Source organism: Xyrauchen texanus, chromosome 17, assembly GCF_025860055.1.
Source record: "Xyrauchen texanus isolate HMW12.3.18 chromosome 17, RBS_HiC_50CHRs, whole genome shotgun sequence".
NCBI classification, from domain to species: domain Eukaryota; kingdom Metazoa; phylum Chordata; class Actinopteri; order Cypriniformes; family Catostomidae; genus Xyrauchen; species Xyrauchen texanus.
The window spans coordinates 44,186,497-44,209,238 of record NC_068292.1 but is presented as its reverse complement, the minus strand read 5'-3'; the positions used below and the strand labels follow the sequence as shown (position 1 = coordinate 44,209,238).

At 42.0% G+C, this 22,742-nt stretch overlaps 1 protein-coding gene across 2 annotated transcripts in view; it reads right to left on the bottom strand.

Annotated features, from left to right (window-relative positions):
* Positions 1–22,711, bottom strand: part of LOC127657854 (phosphatidylinositol-3-phosphatase SAC1-B) — a 26,347-nt gene extending 3,636 nt beyond the window's left edge. Inside the window, exons 1-14 of one of the 2 annotated variants that reach the window (XM_052146799.1) lie at positions 22,393–22,711; positions 21,265–21,362; positions 16,242–16,316; positions 14,017–14,144; positions 10,578–10,727; positions 10,430–10,489; positions 10,285–10,318; positions 9,174–9,275; positions 8,999–9,084; positions 6,747–6,833; positions 4,902–4,970; positions 1,311–1,390; positions 1,132–1,230; positions 902–1,040 (exon numbers count right to left, since the gene is read on the bottom strand). In XM_052146799.1, the coding sequence (XP_052002759.1) occupies positions 902–1,040; positions 1,132–1,230; positions 1,311–1,390; positions 4,902–4,970; positions 6,747–6,833; positions 8,999–9,084; positions 9,174–9,275; positions 10,285–10,318; positions 10,430–10,489; positions 10,578–10,727; positions 14,017–14,144; positions 16,242–16,316; positions 21,265–21,362; positions 22,393–22,421 (1,236 nt within the window). In that variant the 5' untranslated portion in view covers positions 22,422–22,711. Of the gene's footprint in view, positions 1–901; positions 1,041–1,131; positions 1,231–1,310; positions 1,391–4,901; positions 4,971–6,746; positions 6,834–8,998; positions 9,085–9,173; positions 9,276–10,284; positions 10,319–10,429; positions 10,490–10,577; positions 10,728–14,016; positions 14,145–15,329; positions 15,373–16,241; positions 16,317–21,264; positions 21,363–22,392 lie in introns of those variants that run through there. The other variant, XM_052146800.1, reaches the window with a different exon arrangement.
* Positions 22,712–22,742: the final 31 nt, after the last annotated feature.

Below are 22,742 nucleotides of genomic sequence, written 5' to 3'. Positions count from 1 at the left end.
TAGCATCGCCTAGCGAAGTGCTAAAACAATGCTAAAAATGTGTTAGCATCATGCTAACACATACTAGCATCACCTAGCGAAGTGCTAAAACAATGCTAAAAATGTGCTAGCATCATGCTAACACATGTTAGCATCGCCTAGTGAAGTGTTAAAAGTTGCTAAAACACGTTAGCATCATGTTAACACATGCTAGCATCGCCTAGCGAAGTGCTAAAACATGCTATAAATGTGCTAACATCATGCTAACACATGTTAGCATCGCCTAGTGAAGTGATAAAAGTTGCTAAAACACGTTAGCATCATGTTAACACATGCTAGCATCGCCTAGCGAAGTGCTAAAACATGTTAAATATGTGCTAACATCATGCTAGCATTGCCTAGCAAAGTGTTAAAACATGCTATAAATGTGCTAACATCATGCTAACACATGTTAGCAATGCCTAGTGAAGTGTTAAATCATTACCTAGAGGCTATTATCATGCAAACACAAGCTAGCAACATTATAGGATCATGATATTGCAGTATTGTGCTTAGCAACATGCTAAAACATGCTATGTGACTAGTTTCTTCAGTTTTTATAAGTGGCATAAATATAGTGAAATCAAAGCCGTTTCAAATGAACACGTTACTGCATAAGTGTGCACATCCCTGAAGTTGAAGCACCCTTTGACTTTATTACAACACTCAGCACTCAAGAGTCTATTAGCTTGGCACATCTTGACTTGGGAATATTTTCCCACTCTTCTTTGCACAAACGTTCCAGATCCGTCAAATTGTTCGGACCTCTTCAGGTCTGAGATTCATTTGGAGTGAGTCAGAGTCACTTCAGGTGAAGACCTTCACACGAGCTTGAGGATTGGACGATTCTGGACATTTATTTACGTGCATTAAGCGATCGCACCTGTAACTGTGACTGCAGCGAGCGGCGCGCCAGCAGACTCTGAATGACATTAGTCCGATCCAGGCAGTCCATACAGTTGCTTCGGAACGTCCCGTCCTGTTGCAGTTGAACCGTCCCATCCAAATCCACCAGGAAGTAGCTGTTCAAAAAAAACATTGATGTTGCAGAAGATATAAACAGCACAGAGGAACAGTCAAATCTGCAAACAAATCACAACGTCATGCCCGTACCCAAACTCATCCTGCATTTCCGCCACCATGTCGACCAGTATCTGCAGGCGGTGCCACCTCATCCGGCTGCACTCCTTATGAAAGTCAAACGCGATGTACCTGCGGGAGCACATGGCCCGTGAGACTCTAAACATGTCTCCATATCTGCCGCGTTTATGTCAACACATTAACTCACTCACTTGATCATGCCGTTGCTCAGACTGCCCACCATCTTGGCAAAGGCCGATTCTAGCGGCTTCTCCGAGCCTTTCTGGTTAATCTGAGCATGAAACATGAAGAGAAATGCAAGTTAAGACTCCAATAGTGTTGCACAGAATAAATGAGAGAATACAGGTGTGGAACGTTATGAAAGGGAGTAAATGACGACAGGTTTTTCATTTTTGTTACCTTTGTACAACATTTGTACCAACATACAACATGGCGCCGCAGATGGCCGCCTCGGTGTGGAGCTCTTCAATTCTTTTGTTGTTTTTGTTAGTTTGTCCTGTGTTTAGCAATCTTTTACCAATCAGTTTTACCAGGGACGAACTGCTGAACATTCAGCAGCACATACCAGATAATCTTTTCCCGGTTTTTCAATATTCGGACGCTTTGCTGGACATTTTAGTTGGAGGCGCTGCTGTGTTGTTTAGATGCGCTACGAGACGCAGGCGAGGGAGACGAGCTGGCGCGCTGGTTAAACTCCGTCAGCCGGCGTTCGAACAGCACTGCCGAGCATTCATCTCGCGAATCTCCGCTCTCTTCCCAACAAAACGGATCTAACTACATCTCCTCACACATACTAATAAGGACTTTTCAAACTCTGCTGCACTGTGCTTCACTGAAACCTGGTTGAGTGAAGCCATTCCGACAGCGCATTACATCTGCCGGGCTTCCAGCTGTTCAGAGCGGATCGCATCGCGGAGTTAACGGGAAAACGAGAGGTGGTGGAACATGCTTTTACATCAACGAAAGTTGGTGTACAGATGTAACAACACTAAAGAGGATGTGCTGTCCTAATCTGGAAGCGCTCTTTATTAACTGTAAGCCGCTCTACTCGCCGCGGAGTTTTCTTCGCTTATTCTGGTGAGTGTTTACATTCCTCCAAACGCGTCTGGGAACTTAGCGCTGCAACAGCTGGCTGATCAAATCTCAGACACAGAACAACAATACCCGGACTCAGTCATTATTATTCTTGGGGACTTTAACAAAACAAATCTCACACGCGAACTGCCCAAATACAGACAGCACATTACATGCCCCACCAGAGACAGGAATATACTGGACCACTGCTATACTACATTAAAGGATGCATATCGCTCTGTCCCACGTGCAGCTTTGGGTCTCTCTGATCACTGTCTGGTTCATCTTCTCCCGACCTACAGGCAGAAATTAAAATCAACCAAGCCAGTTGTAAGGACTATAAGGAGATGGACTATTGAAGCAGAGCTGGAACTACAAGCCTGCTTTGACTGCACTGATTGGAGTGTTTTTGAAGCTGCAGCTACAGACCTGGACGAGCTCACAGATACTGTTACATCATACATCAGTTTCTGTGAGGATATGTGCATCCCTACTAGGACATTTTTGTCATTCAACAATGATAAACCATGGTTCACAGGAAAACTCAGACAGCTTCGCCATGCCAAAGAGGAGGCTTACAGGGGTGGGGATAGAGTCTTGTATAATCAGGCCAGGAACACACTGAATAGGGAAATCAGAGTGGCTAAAAGAAGCTATTCTGAGAAGCTGAAAACAAGTTTTCAGCTAACGACCCAGCATCAGTGTGGAGTGGCCTGAAACAACTTACTAATTACAGGACTCCTACCCCCAACCCTGTGGCGGACCAACGACTGGCTGATCTACCTGAATGTGTTTTACTGCAGATTTGAAAGGCCCGATTTCACACCCCACATGCACTCGGACCTTCATTTCACACAACCATTAACACCTCCTGCAACCCCCTCCTCCCCTCCTGCTACACTACCTGCACTAAAGATCTGTGAGGACGATGTGTGCCGTGTCTTTCGGAAGCAAAGGACAAGGAAGGCTCCAGGACCAGATGGCATCTCACCAGCTTGCCTTCGCTCCTGTGCTAACCAACTGGCCCCCATCTTCACTCAGATCTTCAATAGATCACTGGAGCAATGTGAAGTCCCATGCTGCTTCAAACGCCAGTCATTATCCCCGCCCCTAAGAAACCAAAAATCACAGGACTTAATGACTACAGACCTGTCGCCCTGACATCTGTGGTCATGAAGTCATTTGAGAGACTGGTGTTGGCCCACCTGAAGGACATCACTGGACCCTTTCTGGACCCCCTTCAATTTGCTTATCGAGCAAACAGGTCTGTGGATGATGCAGTCAACATGGGTTTGCATCATATCCTGCAACATCTGGACAGACCGGGACATACGCTAGCGATCCTTTTGTGGACTTCAGCTCGGCTTTCAACACAATCATACCAGATATACTCCGGACTAAGTTAAACCAACTCCCTGTTCCCACCTCTACCTGTCAGTGGATTACCAGCTTTCTGACGGACAGGCAGCAGCTTGTGAGGCAGGGAAAATTCACTTCCACCACCTGTACCATCAGCACTGGTGCCCCCAGGGATGTGTGCTCTCCCCACTACTCTTCTCCCTGTACACCAATGACTGCACCACCAAGGACCACTCTGTCAAGCTCCTGAAGTTTGCAGATCGACACCACTGTCATCGGCCTCATCCGAGATGATGATGAGTCTGCGTGATAGAAAGGAGGTTGAACGGCTGGCTGTCTGGTGCAGTCAAAACAACCTGGAGCTGAACACGCCAAAACAGTGGAGATGATTGTGGACTTTAGGAGGAACACCCCAACATTGTCCCCCTCACCATTCTAAACAGCACTGTGTCAGCAGTGGAGTCATTCAGGTTCCTGGGCACTACCATCTCACAGGACCTGAAGTGGGAGATACACATCGACTCCATTGTGAAAAAGGCCCAGCAGAGGTTGTACTTCCTTCGCCAACTGAGGAAATTCAACCTGCCACCAGTGCTGCTGAAACAGTTCTACTCAGCGGTCATTGAGTCTGTCCTCTGCACTTCAGTAACTGTCTGGTTTGGTGCAGCCACGTAAATTAGACATCAGAAGACTACAAAGGACAGTTCGGTCTGCTGAGAGGATTATTGGTTGCCCCCTGCCCTCCCTTCAAGAACTGTACACTTCCAGAGTGAGGAAAAAGGCTGGTAAAATCACTCTGGACCCCACTCACCCTGCCCACTACCTTTTTGAACTGTTGCCTTCTGGCCGGCGCTTCAGAGCACTGAGCACCAGAACCGTCAGACACAGGAACAGTTTTTTCCCTCAGGCCATCCATCTAATGAACAGTTAAATTACCCCCATTGAGCAATAATTATGTGCAATACACAGTTTAATTTTAATTTAAATTATATTATCCAACTTATCCACTTCTGCCATTACTTACATTGCTCTGTACATAATATACTGTTTTTTGTTCTTTATATACAGATTGTATTAGATTTGAATTACGTGTGTGTATGTGGGTATGTATGAAGGTGAGTTTATGTACGTATATGTATAATTATTTATTTTGTGTTCTTTTTTGTTTTTAATTACCTATGCCTTGCTGCTGTTTTTTTTTGGTATTGTTTGTATTGTTGTTGACTGGAAGCTCCTGTCACCTAGACAAATTCCTTGTATGTGTAAGCATACTTGGCAATAAAGCTGATTCTGATTCTGATTCTGATTCTTCTGATTTAACGGTCTTAAATGAGTGATGTGCGACATACCAAGTTCAGAATCACTTGTTTGCCGTACGTTATGATCTGAGAGTCAAAATGCCTCTGGAAACCATCCAACTGTGAGAGAAGATAAACAGTAATATTCATTAGTATAAGCAACTCAGTAGGTCCTCGTGGTGGCGCAGTTACTCAATCCGGGTGGCGGAGGACGAGTCTCAGTTGTCTCCGCGTCTGAGACCGTCAATCCGGGCATCTGATCATGTGACTCCTTGTGCATGACACCGCAGAGACTCACAGCATGTGGAGGCTCATGCTACTCTCCACGATCCACACACAACTCACCACACGCCCCATTGAGAGAACCACTAATCACCACCACTGGTCTCAGAACAGTTATAGAGAGCTATAGGATGCTCCCTTGCTCCCCATTTAGTGAATGACTTAACCTCCAGTGTGCTGTCTGTCTGCACTGGTCTCAGAACAGTTATAGAGAGCTATAGGATGCTCCCTTGCTCCCCATTTAGTGCATGACTTAACCTCCAGTGTGCTGTCTGTCTGCACTGGTCTCAGAACAGTTATAGAGAGCTATAGGATGCTCCCTTGCTCCCCATTTAGTGCATGACTTAACCTCCAGTGTGCTGTCTGTCTGCACTGATCTCAGAACAGTTATAGAGAGCTATAGGATGCTCCCTTGCTCCCTATTTAGTGCATGACTTAACCTCCAGTGTGCTGTCTGTCTGCACTGATCTCAGAACAGTTATAGAGAGCTATAGGATGCTCCCTTGCTCCCTATTTAGTGCATGACTTAACCTCCAGTGTGCTGTCTGTCTGTCTGCACTGATCTCAGAACAGTTATAGAGAGCTATAGGATGCTCCCTTGCTCCCTATTTAGTGCATGACTTAACCTCCAGTGTGCTGTCTGTCTGCACTGATCTCAGAACAGTTATAGAGAGCTATAGGATGCTCCCTTGCTCCCTATTTAGTGCATGACTTAACCTCCAGTGTGCTGTCTGTCTGCGCTGGTCTCAGAACAGTTATAGGAGAGCTATAGGATGCTTTGTGCGCTGTCTGTCTGCACTGGTCTCAGAACAGTTATAGGAGAGCTATAGGATGCTCCCTTGCTCCCTATTTAGTGCATGACTTAACCTCCAGTGTGCTGTCTGTCTGCGCTGGTCTCAGAACAGTTATAGGAGAGCTATAGGATGCTCCCTTGCTCCCTATTTAGTGCATGATTTAACCTCCAGTGTGCTGTCTGTCCGCACTGGTCTCAGAACAGTTATAGAGAGCTATAGGATGCTCCCTTGCTCCCTATTTAGTGCATGACTTAACCTCCAGTGTGCTGTCTGTCTGTCTGCACTGATCTCAGAACAGTTATAGAGAGCTATAGGATGCTCCCTTGCTCCCTATTTAGTGCATGACTTAACCTCCAGTGTGCTGTCTGTCTGTCTGCACTGATCTCAGAACAGTTATAGAGAGCTATAGGATGCTCCCTTGCTCCCCATTTAGTGAATGACTTAACCTCCAGTGTGCTGTCTGTCTGCACTGGTCTCAGAACAGTTATAGAGAGCTATAGGATGCTCCCTTGCTCCCCATTTAGTGAATGACTTAACCTCCAGTGTGCTGTCTGTCTGCACTGGTCTCAGAACAGTTATAGAGAGCTATAGGATGCTCCCTTGCTCCCCATTTAGTGAATGACTTAACCTCCAGTGTGCTGTCTGTCTGCACTGGTCTCAGAACAGTTATAGAGAGCTATAGGATGCTCCCTTGCTCCCCATTTAGTGAATGACTTAACCTCCAGTGTGCTGTCTGTCTGCTATTCTTGACATTTCTATAGACAGAAAATGCATTCATACACTTTATTATAGTGTTACTTGAAAGGAAAGTGAATCTTACATGATTGACAGTCTTGTTGATCTGTGGTTTCGGCTTGTATTTAAGGTTTGGTCTCTGTGACCAGTAGAACGGGATAGATCCTCGAGTCTGTGGGAGATTAAAGGGTCAAAGGTCAAAGTTGTAGCAATGGTCTAACCCATAACATTAATGTTCAATCGGCTTTAATATAATTTCATATAATTTTCGAAAATTATATGAAAAATTATAATTTCGTTATTTTACTAACCCAACTAATGACTCGTCGGCGCTTTATCAGTAGGTTGCACGACACGTGAAGCATTTTTTTTTTAGCTTTCACTTAAGAAGAGTTGTGCACTTTTTATTTTAATATATCTCTTTACATAAATACTATTTTCCACTTAAAAACTATAATTTCGTTATTTTACTCATTGATGAGCAAAAGGTGGAGGCAGAAATGACCATGTACCTGCAGGAAATGGCCATTGATGGGGAAGGGGACCCGCTGACTTGGTGGAAAAGCGAACGACAAAAGGTTTCCGTTCATGGCAAGATTAGCACGGAAATATCTGTGCATATGTGCTACCAGTACTCCATCAGAGCTGGTCTTCAGCACAGCGGGTAGTGTAGTTACTCCAATCCGCAGCTTATTAAAACCAGATAAAGTGAATATGTTGGTATTTCTGGCCAGAAACATCGAAATTTAAACATGGTCTATGGTGAAAGATATTAGACTTCTTTACGCATTTTTCAGCCATCCGTTGCGGAGCTATTCGATTTTGCATATTATTTTTTAAACGTTCATTTGTGTAGTTCATATGACCACTTTACAATATTTCAATAACATCATTTATTTTGTAGCCTGTGCTGAAGTTAATTGTGCTGCTAATTATAAGTGAAATGTTAATCCCGAGTTTCGGTCTGAGTGTTGTTCCTGTTTTCTAGTTTTATTTGTTGTTCTTCTATGTTTTAATAAATGTGTGTTATTCATATTCACCTTGTTTCTTTCATTTGATTTGACATTATGGATTTATGGCCAAGGAAATGTTTCTTTAAAAGTATTAACCAGACAAAAGTTATTTGACGTTCGCTGGTCTGGGTTTATCTTAAACTGCCGCTTCAGTGTGTACAAGAGCTATGTGACAATGAGCAAGATTTTCTGAGACACTACAACTACTAATAATTCATTAATAAAGGCTATTTTCTTGTAGCCTACAACATAAAATATTTTAATCTAAATGTACAGTGTAAGACATGTAAAAAAAGACAAGAAGCTAACAATGTCAAGATCAATATTTGTGTAGCCTGCCTGACACGGTATTTTCACAGACTAACACGTCACGTCTCTGGCATATACTACAGTATTTAAAATAGCATATATGCATTAGTTATATTCTCAATTTAATTTACAGAGCAATCCCTGCAAAGTTTTTAGGTTAACTATAGAAGAGACTAGGATTAGTGAGTCACACTAGCAAGACTCGCAAAAGGGGCGTGGCATCACGATGGTGGCTCTACATCGTGATGTTGGTCAGCCATCACGATGGACGATGATATCATCCATCGGCACAACCCTACTTGAGTAGCGTGGGATACAAGGCAATTAATTCGAAAAGGCGAAAAAAGTGTGTTGGGAGAATTATGCATGCAGTAAAGTTTAAACTGCATGCAACCAAATAGGCCCGGTTGCTAGGGAGGGTAGAGTCACATGGGGTAACCTCCTCGTGGTCGCTATAATGTGGTTCTCGCTCTCGGTGGGGCGTGTGGCGAGTTGTGCGTATATGCCGCGGAGAATAGCGTGAAGCCTCCACACGCGCTACGTCTCCACGGTAACGTGCTCAAGTCACGAGATAAGATGCGCGGATTGACGGTCTCAGACGTGGAGGCAACTGAGATTCGGCCTCCGCCACCCGGATTGAGGCGAGTGACTCCAGCCAGGTCTCCTTAGCAACCAAATTGGCCCGGTTGCTAGGGAGGGTAGAGTCACATGGGGTAACCTCCTCGTGGTCGCTATAATGTGGTTCTCGCTCTCAATGGGGCGTGCGGCGAGTTGTGCGTATATGCCGCGGAGAATAGCGTGAAGCCGCCACACGCGCTACGTCTCTACGGTAACGCGCTCAACAAAACACAGTTAAACGGCCAGTAAGGAATATTTACAGCCGACACATTTTCTTAATTCACTTCCTGTTGACGGGTGCGTAACTGGACGTTCTACGGCAGCACTTCCACTCATGGGGACCATCAAATCACCTCGCAAACTGATATTTAGAGGCTTTAATATTCCAGCAGCTTACCTGCACAAATGAAGCTTTTCCTCCATTATACTGAACAATCTGTTCCGTTTCAACAAAGTTAGCGGCGTGACCCTCAGAGTCGATCCCTGAAGAGAGAGCGATCAGTTTAGTAGTTTAGCAGTATATGAATATAACAGCACAAATGAATAGAGGAATTCAACCGCACAACCGTTACCTCGGACGTAGTAGCGCACACCGGCCCTGAAGCAGCTCCTCCTGGAAATGATGTTCCAATCAAATATTTTCCCGTTGATGCAGCACGACTTCATGGTGATGACTGGGACAGTGATTTAAGGACTGCACCGTATAAAGAAACAACAACAGGCCCGAGGCTCATTGATGCGGGAGCGAAGGCTAGCCCGTCTGGTCCCGCGGAAGTAAAGCTTGCGGTAAAGCTTGACTTAACATGCGTGTGTCTCTTTATTCTTACGTCAACTGGCATATAGTGAACGACATCGTTTTGACAGTCGTATCTAGTTTTGATTATATATATATATATATATATATATTATAAAACACAGAATTACAGAAAATAATAATAATATTAGGCAATAATACATAGGACTAATGTTTTATTTAATTTAATGTCTAGTTTTTGTTCAGTAATTTATATAATTTTTTCCATTTGATAATTTTTATTTTTAATTAAATGTTTTTTTGGGTAATTTATTAATTTGATTTAATGTTTTTTTTTGTTCTACTAATTTATATAATTTTTGCGTTTGGTAATTTATACTTTTAATTAAATGTTTTTTTTTTTTGGTAATTTATTAATTTGATTTAATTAAAAAAAAAATTGTTCAGTAATTTATATAATTTTTTCCATTTGATAATTTTTATTTTTAATTAAATGTTTTTTTGGGTAATTTATTAATTTGATTTAATGTTTTTTTTTTGTTCTAGTAATTTATATAATTTTTGCGTTTGGTAATTTATACTTTTAATTAAATGTTTTTTTTTTTTGGTAATTTATTAATTTGATTTAATTAAAAAAAAAAATTGTTCAGTAATTTATATAATTTTTTCCATTTGATCATTTTTATTTTTAATTAAAATGTTTTTTGGGTAATTTATTAATTTGATTTAATGTTTTTTTTTTTGTTCTAGTAATTTATATAATTTTTTCCATTTGATCATTTTTATTTTTAATTAAATGTTTTTTTGGGTAATTTATTAATTTGATTTAATTTAATGTTTTTTGTTCTAGTAATTTATATAATTTTTTCCATTTGATCATTTAAATTTTTAATTAAATGTTTTTTATCAAGTTTTCGGTAAAAGGATACAGCCGTGAATAACAGGGTAGACAAACTTGTGTAGCTGTGAGAAAGACACAATGTTACACGTGTGACTGGATACATTGAGCTGCATCGTCCAGCGATACTTGTAACAGAATCAATCGTGTATCTAAATCTAAAAACACTTTTGTACCTCAGGCTGTGCCAGGAATTCTCTTAGGAGGTGCCCGTTCCATACAAACCTCTGATCGGCCTGTGAAACACAATATAAGATACCGTTTAAGCATTGATAATCATTGATTAAGATGATAAGAATAAAGTGGCGTCTCTCTCCGTCTCACCCGCTCCAATAAACTCATTTCCTGAAACTCGGGGCTGGTGTTGGACAGACGCTGGAGTGTGTGTGTCAGGTCATAATCGGTAGCGTAGTAGAAACCGTCGGTGTTCAGGACGCCGTTGATCATACCCAGGAACGCCTTGTTGTCCTGCATCTGGAGAATTGCATTTCAAGTTTCTGAATTCAGATCAATTGGGCCACTTCTTGACAGTCATCTTGATGTTATGCATCATATCTTATGCATGACCTGTTTTACTCAACCGGTTGATGAACGCCCCCTTTTTGAGCACAAACCATGAAAATGTCCTGAACTGAAATGGTTGTATTTACGGGACCCTTTGGAGTTTGGACACAGTTGTGGTCTCTTTTGAAAGAAGACACTTTGGGCTTTATTTCACAAGTTTCAGTATTAATATATGTTGTTATTTACTAAAGTTAGAGAAGCTGAAGTTTATAGTAATGGAAATATTTTGTGTTGAACATGTTTTATAATCTAAAAGAAACAATAATAAAAGTGTCAAGACAACCCAGAAATACAATGTCCTCAAAGTCACGAGTCTAAAGAAGTTTCGCTTCAAATCTGAAGATGATCGAATTATAAATGAGTTCCTGCAGCTTTAAATCTCTGTAAAATCTCTGGAAGTGTTCAGAGTGAAATTAAGCTCCGCCTCTCAAGACGACACTAAATCTGACGGCACTGCTCGACTATTATGAATAAAACTATGCCACATTTTTATAAATAGACTTTGGAGACGGCTGGTTTTGTTTATGAGACTCTAATATATCAGATCATAAACAGTTTTACAACATGAATGCTGCTCAGATTGCAGTTTGATGAAGAACGATGATGAAGGGTAATTCTTTCAGGAGAGATCTCATGTAAACAATGGAGAATATATGAATATTTCTCACATTTATCACTTTTATGGACAAAAAGTGCGATTGGATGTTTTTAATGAACGCTTGTCATGGACGATTGACCCAAGTGTGTTGAACTGGATTCATCTGATCGTGTTTTCATAATAAAAGTCCCATTTTGATATCGCGTGTTTTCATAATAAAAGTGCCGTTTTGATTTCGTGTGTTTTCATAATAAAAGTGCCGTTTTGATTTCGCGTGTTTTCATAATAAAAGTGCCGTTTTGATTTCGCGTGTTTTCATAATAAAAGTCCCGTTTTGATTTCGCGTGTTTTCATAATAAAAGTGCCGTTTTGATTTTGCGTGTTTTCATAATAAAAGTGCCGTTTTGATATCGCGTGTTTTCATAATAAAAGTGCCGTTTTGATTTTGCGTGTTTTCATAATAAAAGTGTCGTTTTGATTTTGCGTGTTTTCATAATAAAAGTGCCGTTTTGATTTTGCGTGTTTTCATAATAAAAGTGCCGTTTTGATTTTGCGTGTTTTCATAATAAAAGTGCCGTTTTGATTTCGCACGTTTTCATATTAAAAGTCCCGTTTTGATATCGCACGTTTTCATATTAAAAGTCCCGTTTTGATATCGCACAAATAACTCAATCACTGTTTCTGGAGGATTGCTATCGTGAAACAGAGATCGGATATCAATGTTGAACCCTTTGATGTATAATGTTAACATTAATTACATTTATAGACGGTAAATTATATATTAAATGTAAGCAGAGTGACGTCATACCGCGTGCATGACTATCTTCAGCAGAACACGTTTGAAGAAAATGAGGTCGTTAAAATGCAAGTGGATAGTGACCAGACTTTTGAAGCTCCAAAAATCACAGACAGTCAGTCTGAAAGTCATCCAAACGACTCCAGCGCTTAAATGAATGTCTTATTAAGTGATACGATCGCTTTGTGCAAATACAATAAAAACATTTTTTTTAAAAAGTCATATGGTCACTCGAGTGACGTATTCCCGTTCCCAGTCACTAAACCCATGTTAACATCATGGGATTACCACAAGTTCTGGAAGCTTTGGGGAAAGCCGATATTAAGACAGAGTCATAAGACAATGTTGTTACTGGCCTTAGCCACTAGGAGGCGTGTCAGTGAACCGGACGCACTCTCGGTTAACCCAGCATGTTTCAGGTCAACGCAACGTTTCTCAAGGGTCAGGTTATGCCCTAACCCGGCGGTTGAGCCCAAGGTGATTAAACCTGGTTATTCCATGCAAAGAGATGCAACGGCTGCTTCTTGTGCTCCATTTAAAAGGAACCTCCATGAACGAGTCGACCGAAAGAGGAGTTTGGGTTACGGATGTGACCTCGGTTCTCTGAGGGCCCAATAATCATCCGCTCGGAAGAGCTGTAATGTATGCCAGCCGCCCGTTAGGTGTGATTGCAGAGGGCTTCATGGATACTTTGTCCCATAGTGAGATGCTTCACTCATCTCCCTCAGAGAACCAAGTTATCCCAAAAATTTCACGTAACGAATGGGGGCAAATACTTTTTCCACACATGCCCAATTGCTTCAATAAATATTATTATTTAAAAAGTATTTTGCACTGTAACAGCCGGAGTCGTTTGGATGACTTTCAGGCTGACCGTCTGTGATTTTTGGAGCTTCAAAAGTTTGGTCACCCTCCACTTGCATTTTAACAACCTAATTTTCTTCAAACATGTTCTTCTGAAGAAAGTCATGCACACCTGGAATATCATGAGGGTGAGTAAATAATGAGGGAGTTTTCATTTTTGTGTGTACTGTCCCTTTAAAGGTCCACGCACCAGAATCAATGTAGAACAGCGCCACCTTCTGTCCAGGGGTGAAATAGCTTTTGTTAGCAGTTCATCCTGAATTTAATGTGGTTAATTAGAGTAGTATAATTTAATCTTAAGTTAGTTTAGTTTAAATTGGAGTGGTGGCGTAGTGGGCTAATGCACATAACTGTTAATCAGAAGGTTGCTGGTTCGATCCCCACAGTCACCACCATTGTGTCCTTGAGTAAGGCACTTAACTCCAGGTTGCTCCGGGGGGATTGTCCCTGTAATAAGTGCACTGTAAGTCACTTTGGATCAAAGCATCTGCCAAATGCATAAATGTAAATGTAAATTCACCTGAATTTACCCGATTTTAAATGTGCATATTTCTAAATATCTCTTATAGAAAAGGTCTACATTAAAGCCACAAAAGTGTGACTTTTGCATCAGTGTTACTTCTCAAAAACAGAACTAAAGAGGCTTTTGTGTTTTGAAAATGTGCTTAAATTGATACATTTCTTTCTTTTAAATTTGCCATGAAATGTGACCCGAACACATTTTGACCCATTTTAAAACAACACAACATCAAAAGCACAGCTGTTCAAACACCGAGGCTCATTCTGGACCGCTTGTGGTTTGGCTCTGTTGACATAAAGTGATGCAGATGCCCAAACGTCCCATAAACACAGAGGAGGGGGCGGTGGGGTCCAGAACTCCCTGCGTTGACACTAATGATGCAAATAATGCATATTTTAAACATACATTCATAAGAACCAACCTGATTGTCAGTGAGATGCAGAACAGTTTTCTTGTATGAAATAATGTCGAAGTCCACGGCTTTCCAGACCGCATGGCCGAGCAGGTCGCCCACTTTCTTCTTCTTGGTAACGATGATGAGATACATGCCTGAAAACAACACGTAATGAAGAACGCGTAGTCAAACAGGGTTGCGTGACGTTCAGAAATGAACTGCGAACGCCTTTTAAATCCTGAGTCAATGCATCCTACTGAGCAAGGACCATAAACACAAATCTCACATCTGACCTCTGACCTCTGTGTCACCTCAGGCCAATTTAGGCCTATTCTCCTAACACTCACTCATCTGTTCTGTTCAGACACACAAAATGTATATGTGAAAATGTAATAAATAATGTAACTAGGCATGTTTGGAAGCATTTAAAATATCTCAGTGCGACTGGTATAATGGTATCTTTCCCATGTGGATAAAACTAATGGTAACAAAGGTCCTTTTACAAGGTCTTTGCCAAATGCTGTATAATTCTGGAGGTCTGTCTCCATCCCTGCCAGTATGTTCATGACTCCCAAAATTCCCTTTGTTTATGGTTTGGGTACTTAAGGAAATGTGACACATTGTTCACGGTTCTCTGTAGTCAGACGATCCCACACAGACAAAGTGTGTCGCTTTTGTCTACCAGGTAATTACAATCCGAATTTCTTATGTTTGGTAAATGTTTGAATGTTTCGGCTTTCTCCGGCTGTGTTTCCACTGGGACGGACGAAATCCGCTCAAAGGCGCTCACAGCGCTAGGAGAGAGTCGCTCCGCACCGCTGCCAATCCTACGATCCACCATGCGAGCGTGACGCTCGGCTTTCATAGGAATGAATTGAAAACGCTCTCAGCTTCGCTCACAACGCGCCAGTGGTAACGTAGGGTCAGACTGGATTAACTTGCTAATGCTAGCTACCTTGTTAACGATTAGGCTACGTCAGACACCGGATTGATTCCATCCGCACCGCAAGACTTCATGACAACGGTTGCGTCCTCTCATCGTCTCTAGTGAAGAGCGCAACAGAACAACAGTGATGTGGACAACAGCTCTGATCTTTCTGCGCTGTAATCTTGAATATTGTTCTCTAGCACCAAACATGCATCATTTCTGCCCTGTTACGACTTTTACTTCCTCTAGATAGTCGAGTTTGATCGTCGTCTTGGCGCTCCGCCAAGGCCCGCGAGGAGCCCCGGCGGGGCCGATCCGAGGACCTCACTAAACCATCCAATCGGTAGTAGCGACTGGCGGTGTGTACAAAGGCCTGGGACTTAATCAACGCGAGCTTATGACCCGCGCTTACTGGGAATTCCTTGTTGATGGGAAATAGTTGCAATCCCCAGTCCCGATCACGAGTTGGGTTCAGCCTCTCGGCGCAGGGTAGACACACGCTGATCCACGTACTTGAGTATCTTAATCTAAAGAAATATACAAAATATTTCATTTTAATGTAAAAATATTCCAACAAATATTGTCATTATGATGTCACTATGATGTCACTATGCTTCAGAACAAACCGACGATCTTTTAACGTTCATTTTCAATTGATAAACGGTAAAAGACTGTAAAATTGGCCGTCTCTGGACCCCCTAGAGACTATTTTGACTGTTCAGAATAAATTTTTTCTTCTTTTCTTCCGTCAACTTTGAAATAAACAAAGAAAGTGCAACGTGTAAATGTATATCGTGATAAATATCGATATCGAACAATATGAAAAAGATTATCGCGATAACAATTTTGGCCATATCGCCTACGAGTAGGACCGAGAATCGGTAAAACCGAACTTAATTGACTGGGGCTAAACGATGAGTCGAGAATCTATAATAGAACTCAGACTAAACGGGTAAAACTGAGAACCTATAGGGACTTAGTCTGAAACGTACTAATATCTGAAACTGATGAGTCGGAGTTTGCCGGCACAGGACCTCCCTTACATCATACATACCAAGGAATAAATATGCATTATTATGTGGGGTGGTGGTGGTGGCATAGTGGGCTAAAGCACATAACTGGTAATCAGAAGGTTGCTGGTTTGATCCCCACAGCCACCACCATTGTGTAATTGAATTTTTGTCTTGCAAATTCATTAAGTGTTCATGTCACTCCAATAAATGATTTAGCGGAAGGCAATCTCGCCCAGCCATGCTTGTAAAGCATAAAAACACAGTAATAAAATGGAGCGGATCCATCGGTCATAAACTGAAAGACGTCATACCTGCCACCAGCCGTATAGTTCCCATGATTCCACATATCGGTCGTGTTATTGCTGACGGAGGAATGTCCTTCCTCACTGAAACACATCAGAGAAAAAGAATCACATTATTTGAACACATTGGAAGCTCCACAAAACCTGGTACATTTAACAGCTACTAATACTTGTTTTGGCAACATTTTAGTATTTCTTCTTTTTAATTCAACTGTGTGCATTTGAGATTGTGCATTAAATATGTTGGACACACCCTCCAAAAAATGCATGCTTGCATGCAGTCTTGCCCTCACTAAATAGCCTAATGCTCTTTTATTGATGTTAATACCCATGTATGACACTCTCCTCTTCTTCTCCCAATTTGGAACGCCCAATTCCCACTACTTAGTAGGTCCTCGTGGTGGCGCGGTTACTCAATCCGGATGGCGGAGGACGAATCTCAGTTGTCTCCACGTCTGAGACAGTCAATCCGCGCATCTGATCATGTGACTCGTTGTGCATGACACCACGGAGACTCACAGCATGTGGAGGCTCATGCTACTCTCCACGATCCACACACAACTCACCACACGCCCCATTGAGAGAACCACTAATGATGACCACGAGGTGGTTACCTCATGTGACTCTACCCTCCCTAGCAACCGGGCCAATTTGGTTACTAAGGAGACTCACAGCATGTGGAGGCTCATGCTACTCTCCACGATCCACACACAACTCACCACACGCCCCATTGAGAGAGAGAACCACTAATCACCACCACGAGGAGGTTACCCCATGTGTCTCTACCCTCCCTAGCAACCGGCCCAATTTGGTTACTAAGGAGACTCACAGCATGTGGAGGCTCATGCTACTCTCCACGATCCACACACAACTCACTACACGCCCCATTGAGAGAACCACTAATCACCACCACGAGGAGGTTACCCCATGTGACTCTACCCTCCCTAGCAACCGGCCCAATTTGGTTACTAAGGAGACTCACAGCATGTGGAGGCTCATGCTACTCTCCACGATCCACACACAACTCACTACACGCCCCATTGAGAGCGAGAACCACTAATCACCACCACGAGGAGGTTACCCCATGTGACTCTACCCTCCCTAGCAACCGGCCCAATTTGGTTACTAAGGAGACTCACAGCATGTGGAGGCTCATGCTACTCTCCACGATCCACACACAACTCACCACACGCCCCATTGAGAGCGAGAACCACTAATCACCACCACGAGGAGGTTACCCCATGTGACTCTACCCTCCCTAGCAACCGGCCCAATTTGGTTACTAAGGAGACTCACAGCATGTGGAGGCTCATGCTACTCTCCACGATCCACACACAACTCACCACACGCCCCATTGAGAGAGAGAACCACTAATCACCACCACGAGGAGGTTACCCCATATGACTCTACCCTCCCTAGCAACCGGCCCAATTTGGTTACTAAGGAGACTCACAGCATGTGGAGGCTCATGCTACTCTCCACGATCCACACACAACTCACCACACGCCCCATTGAGAGCGAGAACCACTAATCACGACCACGAGGAGGTTACCCCATGTGACTCTACCCTCCCTAGCAACCGGCCCAATTTGGTTACTAAGGAGACTCACAGCATGTGGAGGCTCATGCTACTCTCCACAATCCACACACAACTCACCACACGCCCCATTGAGAGAGAGAACCACTAATCACCACCACGAGGAGGTTACCCTATGTGCCTCTACCCTCCCTAGCAACCGAGCCAATATAGTTGCTTAGGAGATCTGTCTGGAGTCACTCAGCACGCCCTGGATTCAAACTCACGACTCCTTTATTTAAAGCTCATATAAAGTGACCACCCTACCACGCCGCTTGAAGACGTGCGACAGCTCTCTGAATCACAAAAGCCTGTTTAATAAGTAAATATATAGTTTATGCAGCACTAGCGACTCAGTGAATGGTGCTGCTCTGTTGACACAAACTCACGCACAGGCTGGTGATGCGCTAGTCACGAACATCCTCTCAGATGTAGATGCTCAATTGTTCGGTTCACTTATAATATGCATTTAGAACGGCACCGGAGGAGCATTTGACCAGAATCTGAATAATATGCGAATTAAACTACTGTGAACTAGCCCACAAACAGACACATACAGGACGTCCTGGAGAGTTCAGAATGTCAAAATAAAAGCGTGAGGGTTTAAAAAGTGCACGGTTAAAATAAATTACTGTTGCATTTAAAATTACAATTAAAAGTCAATAATAATAATAATAATAATATTAATAACATTTTATTAGGGGTCAAGCCCCGAAGGGGCAAAAGACCCCTATTGTTTTCATTAGTTTTCCTATTATTATTATTATTATTATTCCATACAAGTCTATGGCAGCCCATAGAACCGCTTGCGGGAAAGTTATGAAATTTGGCACACATATAGAGGACAGTCTGATGTGTTACCACAGCAAATTTGGCATCTCTACCTCAAACCCTCTAGCGCCACCAACTGTCCAAATTTGCACTCACGTTTATGTTAATAACTTTTGAACCATGAGTCCTAGAAACACATTTTTTTTGGCTCAAGTCGATTCAATTGCACTCCAGGACGTCATTTTCCGTACTGAAACTTTTTCCACCATTTAGACTTTTCTGGAAAAAAAAAATTTGAACTCGTCCAAGGCCGTTTGTCTGATTTGCACGGAAATTGGCCTGCATCATCTAGAGTCACTCGCGACAAAAAGTTACTCACAGATTTTTGATAAACAATAACATTTCAGAATGACGCTTCAACAAATTCGATGAAGAACGTGCTGCGTTTTGGCGCACATGTGTCAGGAGGTAGAAAAATTCCTATTTTGGCTTATAACTCTTGAATGCTTTCCAGCATGATAACCATCATGCCCAGATACTACCTGAGCAGTTTCAGAACAGCGCCACATACTGGACAAACATTCTAAGAACTAAATATTTTTAGTATGATACTCTCACCAAACACGTCACAAAGCTTCTTTTGTTGCTCGTGGTGACGATAATTGACTTGACCCTGGTATCGCTGCTTACGGCTATATTTATTATTATTATTATCATCATTAGTATTTGTTTACAATTTATAACATTATTTAAGTTGAATGGGTTCCAAAAAATAACTGTGTGAATAATTGTGTTCTGTGCATTCTCCGTTCTCATAGTCTCTTTTTGCCACAGTGACAGCAGGATGCAGAGTGTGAATCAAATGAATAAATGCCTTTTATTTATAATCATTATTTCCAGTTCTGAAATGACTTTCAGGCTTGAGCCTGAAAATTCAAGTGTGTGTGTGTGTGTGTGGGGGGTCACATGTGGTATCTGAAAAAACACACAAACGTTCTGTGGAAGTTTGACCAATTTCTTTATATTTTTGTATTTTTATTTTACTTTGTTACACAAAATCTGTGCTACCGGTCATTGGAAATGAATGGATATGACTAAAATAGAGAATTATTAAGTTTTCAGGAGTATAACAATCCTTTAGATGAACACACACACACACACACACACACACACACACACACACTCACTCACTCACAAAACACACACACACACACACACACACACACAGACACAGACATACAGAAACACACACACACTCACTCACTCACAAAACACACACACACACACACACATACACACATACATAAACATACACACTCACTCACATACACACAGACACTCACACACACAGAAACACACACACACAGAAACACACACACACACAGAAACACACACACACAGAAACACACACACACACTCACTCACATACACACAGACACTCACACATACACACAGAAACACACACACACAATCACTCACATACACACAGACACTCACACACAGAAACACACACACACACACACTCACTCACAAAAACACACACACACACACACACACACTCACAAAAACACACACACACACACACACTCACTCACATACACACAGACACTCACACACACACAGAAACACACACACACACACACATAGATACACACACACACACACTCACTCACTCACTCACAAAAACACACACACACACACACACACAGACACACACTCACAAAAACACACACACACACTCACCTCACAAAAACACACACACACACACACACTCACTCACAAAAACACACACACACACTCACTCACTCACAAAAACACACACACACACACACACACTCACTCACTAAAACACACACACACACACACTCACTCACTCACATAAACACAGACACTCACATGTAAACAAACACACACACACACACACACACACACACACACACACACACACAGACACTCACAAAAAAAAACACACACTCACTCACATGTAAACAAATACACAAACACACACTCACATGTAAACAAACACACACACACACACTCTCCACCCCCCACACTCACACAAACAAACACTCACATACAAAAACACACCCAAATACACAAACACACACATAAACAAACACACACTCACACGATAAATCACTTTGCGGGTGCAATTGATCCATTTGCATCAACGCTTGCCTTTATTATGCGCGTTTGGAGGCGCGCCTCTAAATTGCATATTCATTTTGTAAAAACAAGGCGTGCGACTTAGCGCATCTGAAAAATGCAATCTACATTACACTATGTCAGTAGATTAGCTCCGCCTTTTTTGCGCATTCATTGCACGTTTTTATTACAATTTAGTATCCATTTGAGTCCTCATTTGGGATGAAAACGCAGTTACATTTTTAACCAAAGGATGACTCGTGAGACAGCACATGACTCGCTCTAGTGCTATTCTGTGACCTAAAATAAAGCTGGGAATACTTCAAAGCATTATGCAATAAAAATGAGGCGGAGTCACTAATCAGGTATAAAACCGTCCCGTGTATACAGAGTGTGTCTGCTGTTTAATGAACCATCCTGTGATTGTTACACTACGTCAGAAACATACCCTACACAAGTACACAATCTTGTGCAGCTAACGTGTTTGTGTACACGTTCTCCTGTGGAGTATGTTTCAGCTCAGACCTGTTCCTGATGTACCTGTCAGGGTCATTTCTGTCGACACCCGGTCAATGATGAGCACATCACTGACGCCATCATCACAGGCTTCAATGTAGAACTTCTCAGGGGTCGTGTGCCTGTGAACGCAACGGAAAGTTCATGAATATGTGCCTTTACCTGCACATATTTTACATTTATATGTATTTTTTGAGTGAGGATGCAAAGCAATTGTGGAATCAGAGTTTTGCAACCATTTCAAAGGAATATGTGTTTAGATACTTGACGAATAAACGTTTTAAAGGCACAGTGCACCCAAAAATCATAATTCTCTCATCATTCGCTCACCCTCATGCTGTCCCAGGTGTGTGGCTTTCATTCATGCAGAACACATGTGAAGATTTTTAGAAGAATATTTCAACTCTGTGGGTCCATACAATGCAAGTGAATGGTGACCAGAACTTTGAAGCTCCAAAAAGCACATAAAGGCAGCATAAACGTAATCCATAAGACTCCAGTGGTTTAACCAAAGTCTTCAGAAGTGAGCCAATCAGTTTCAGATGAGAACAGTCCAGAATTGTAATTGTTTTTCACTATAAATCTTGACATCTGCACTTTCTAGGCCTGATCCTGATTTCAAGATCGACTGCACTTCCCTTAGTGCAATCGAGTTTGAAATCATGGTCACCAAGGAGACTGGAGATGTCAATATTTATTAAATATTATTAAATATTATAGTGGGAAAAGGAGTTCTTGAATCGCTGGGATTGCTTCAGAAGACATGGATGAATTTTATGCTGCCTTTATGTGCTTTTTGGAGCTTCAAAATTCTGGTCGCCATTCACTTGCATTGTATGCCACACAGAGATGAATATTCTTCTAAAAATCTTCATTCGTGTTCTGCAGATCATTTTCATTTTAAATGAACTATTATTTTTAGGACTTGACGTGTTCCACTACCCTAAATAATGCGGTCCAAGTAGGCAGTTCACTAGGTTTTGAGGCGCAGCCGCAGTTATGGGCGACTGTAGTTCACTTTTCCACACACGACACCGCATTTAAAGACTTTAATAACGGATCAGGGACGCGCAGCAATCTCTCTTTATATTAGCGATTGTAATCAATGTATCTGAAATGAAAGTAAATGAGAACATGCGGCGCAACACTCACAGACTGAAGGTGTTGTAGGTTGTCGCCATCTCTCCCTCAGCGCGCGCTCTCTCACGTGTCAGTGCTCAAAAACAGCCCATTATATAAACAGGAAATGACCTCCGTGATGCAATAAAAGTCCCTCAGCGATGTCGGTTGAGTCCGTTTATTGTTCAAATTATTTCTTCAATCAGGTGCTCCCTTCCCAGTTCTGATAGATCTGATTTATTTATTTATTGATCAGTATCTTTTTGTGAGTAGTTTCTTTTCTAAAAAAATTATAATAATTAAAAAAAAATACTCAAAAGAACACATCTCTTTACCTGCTTGTATAAGCTTTTAGAGTATCAGACTAAATTATACAGAATGTT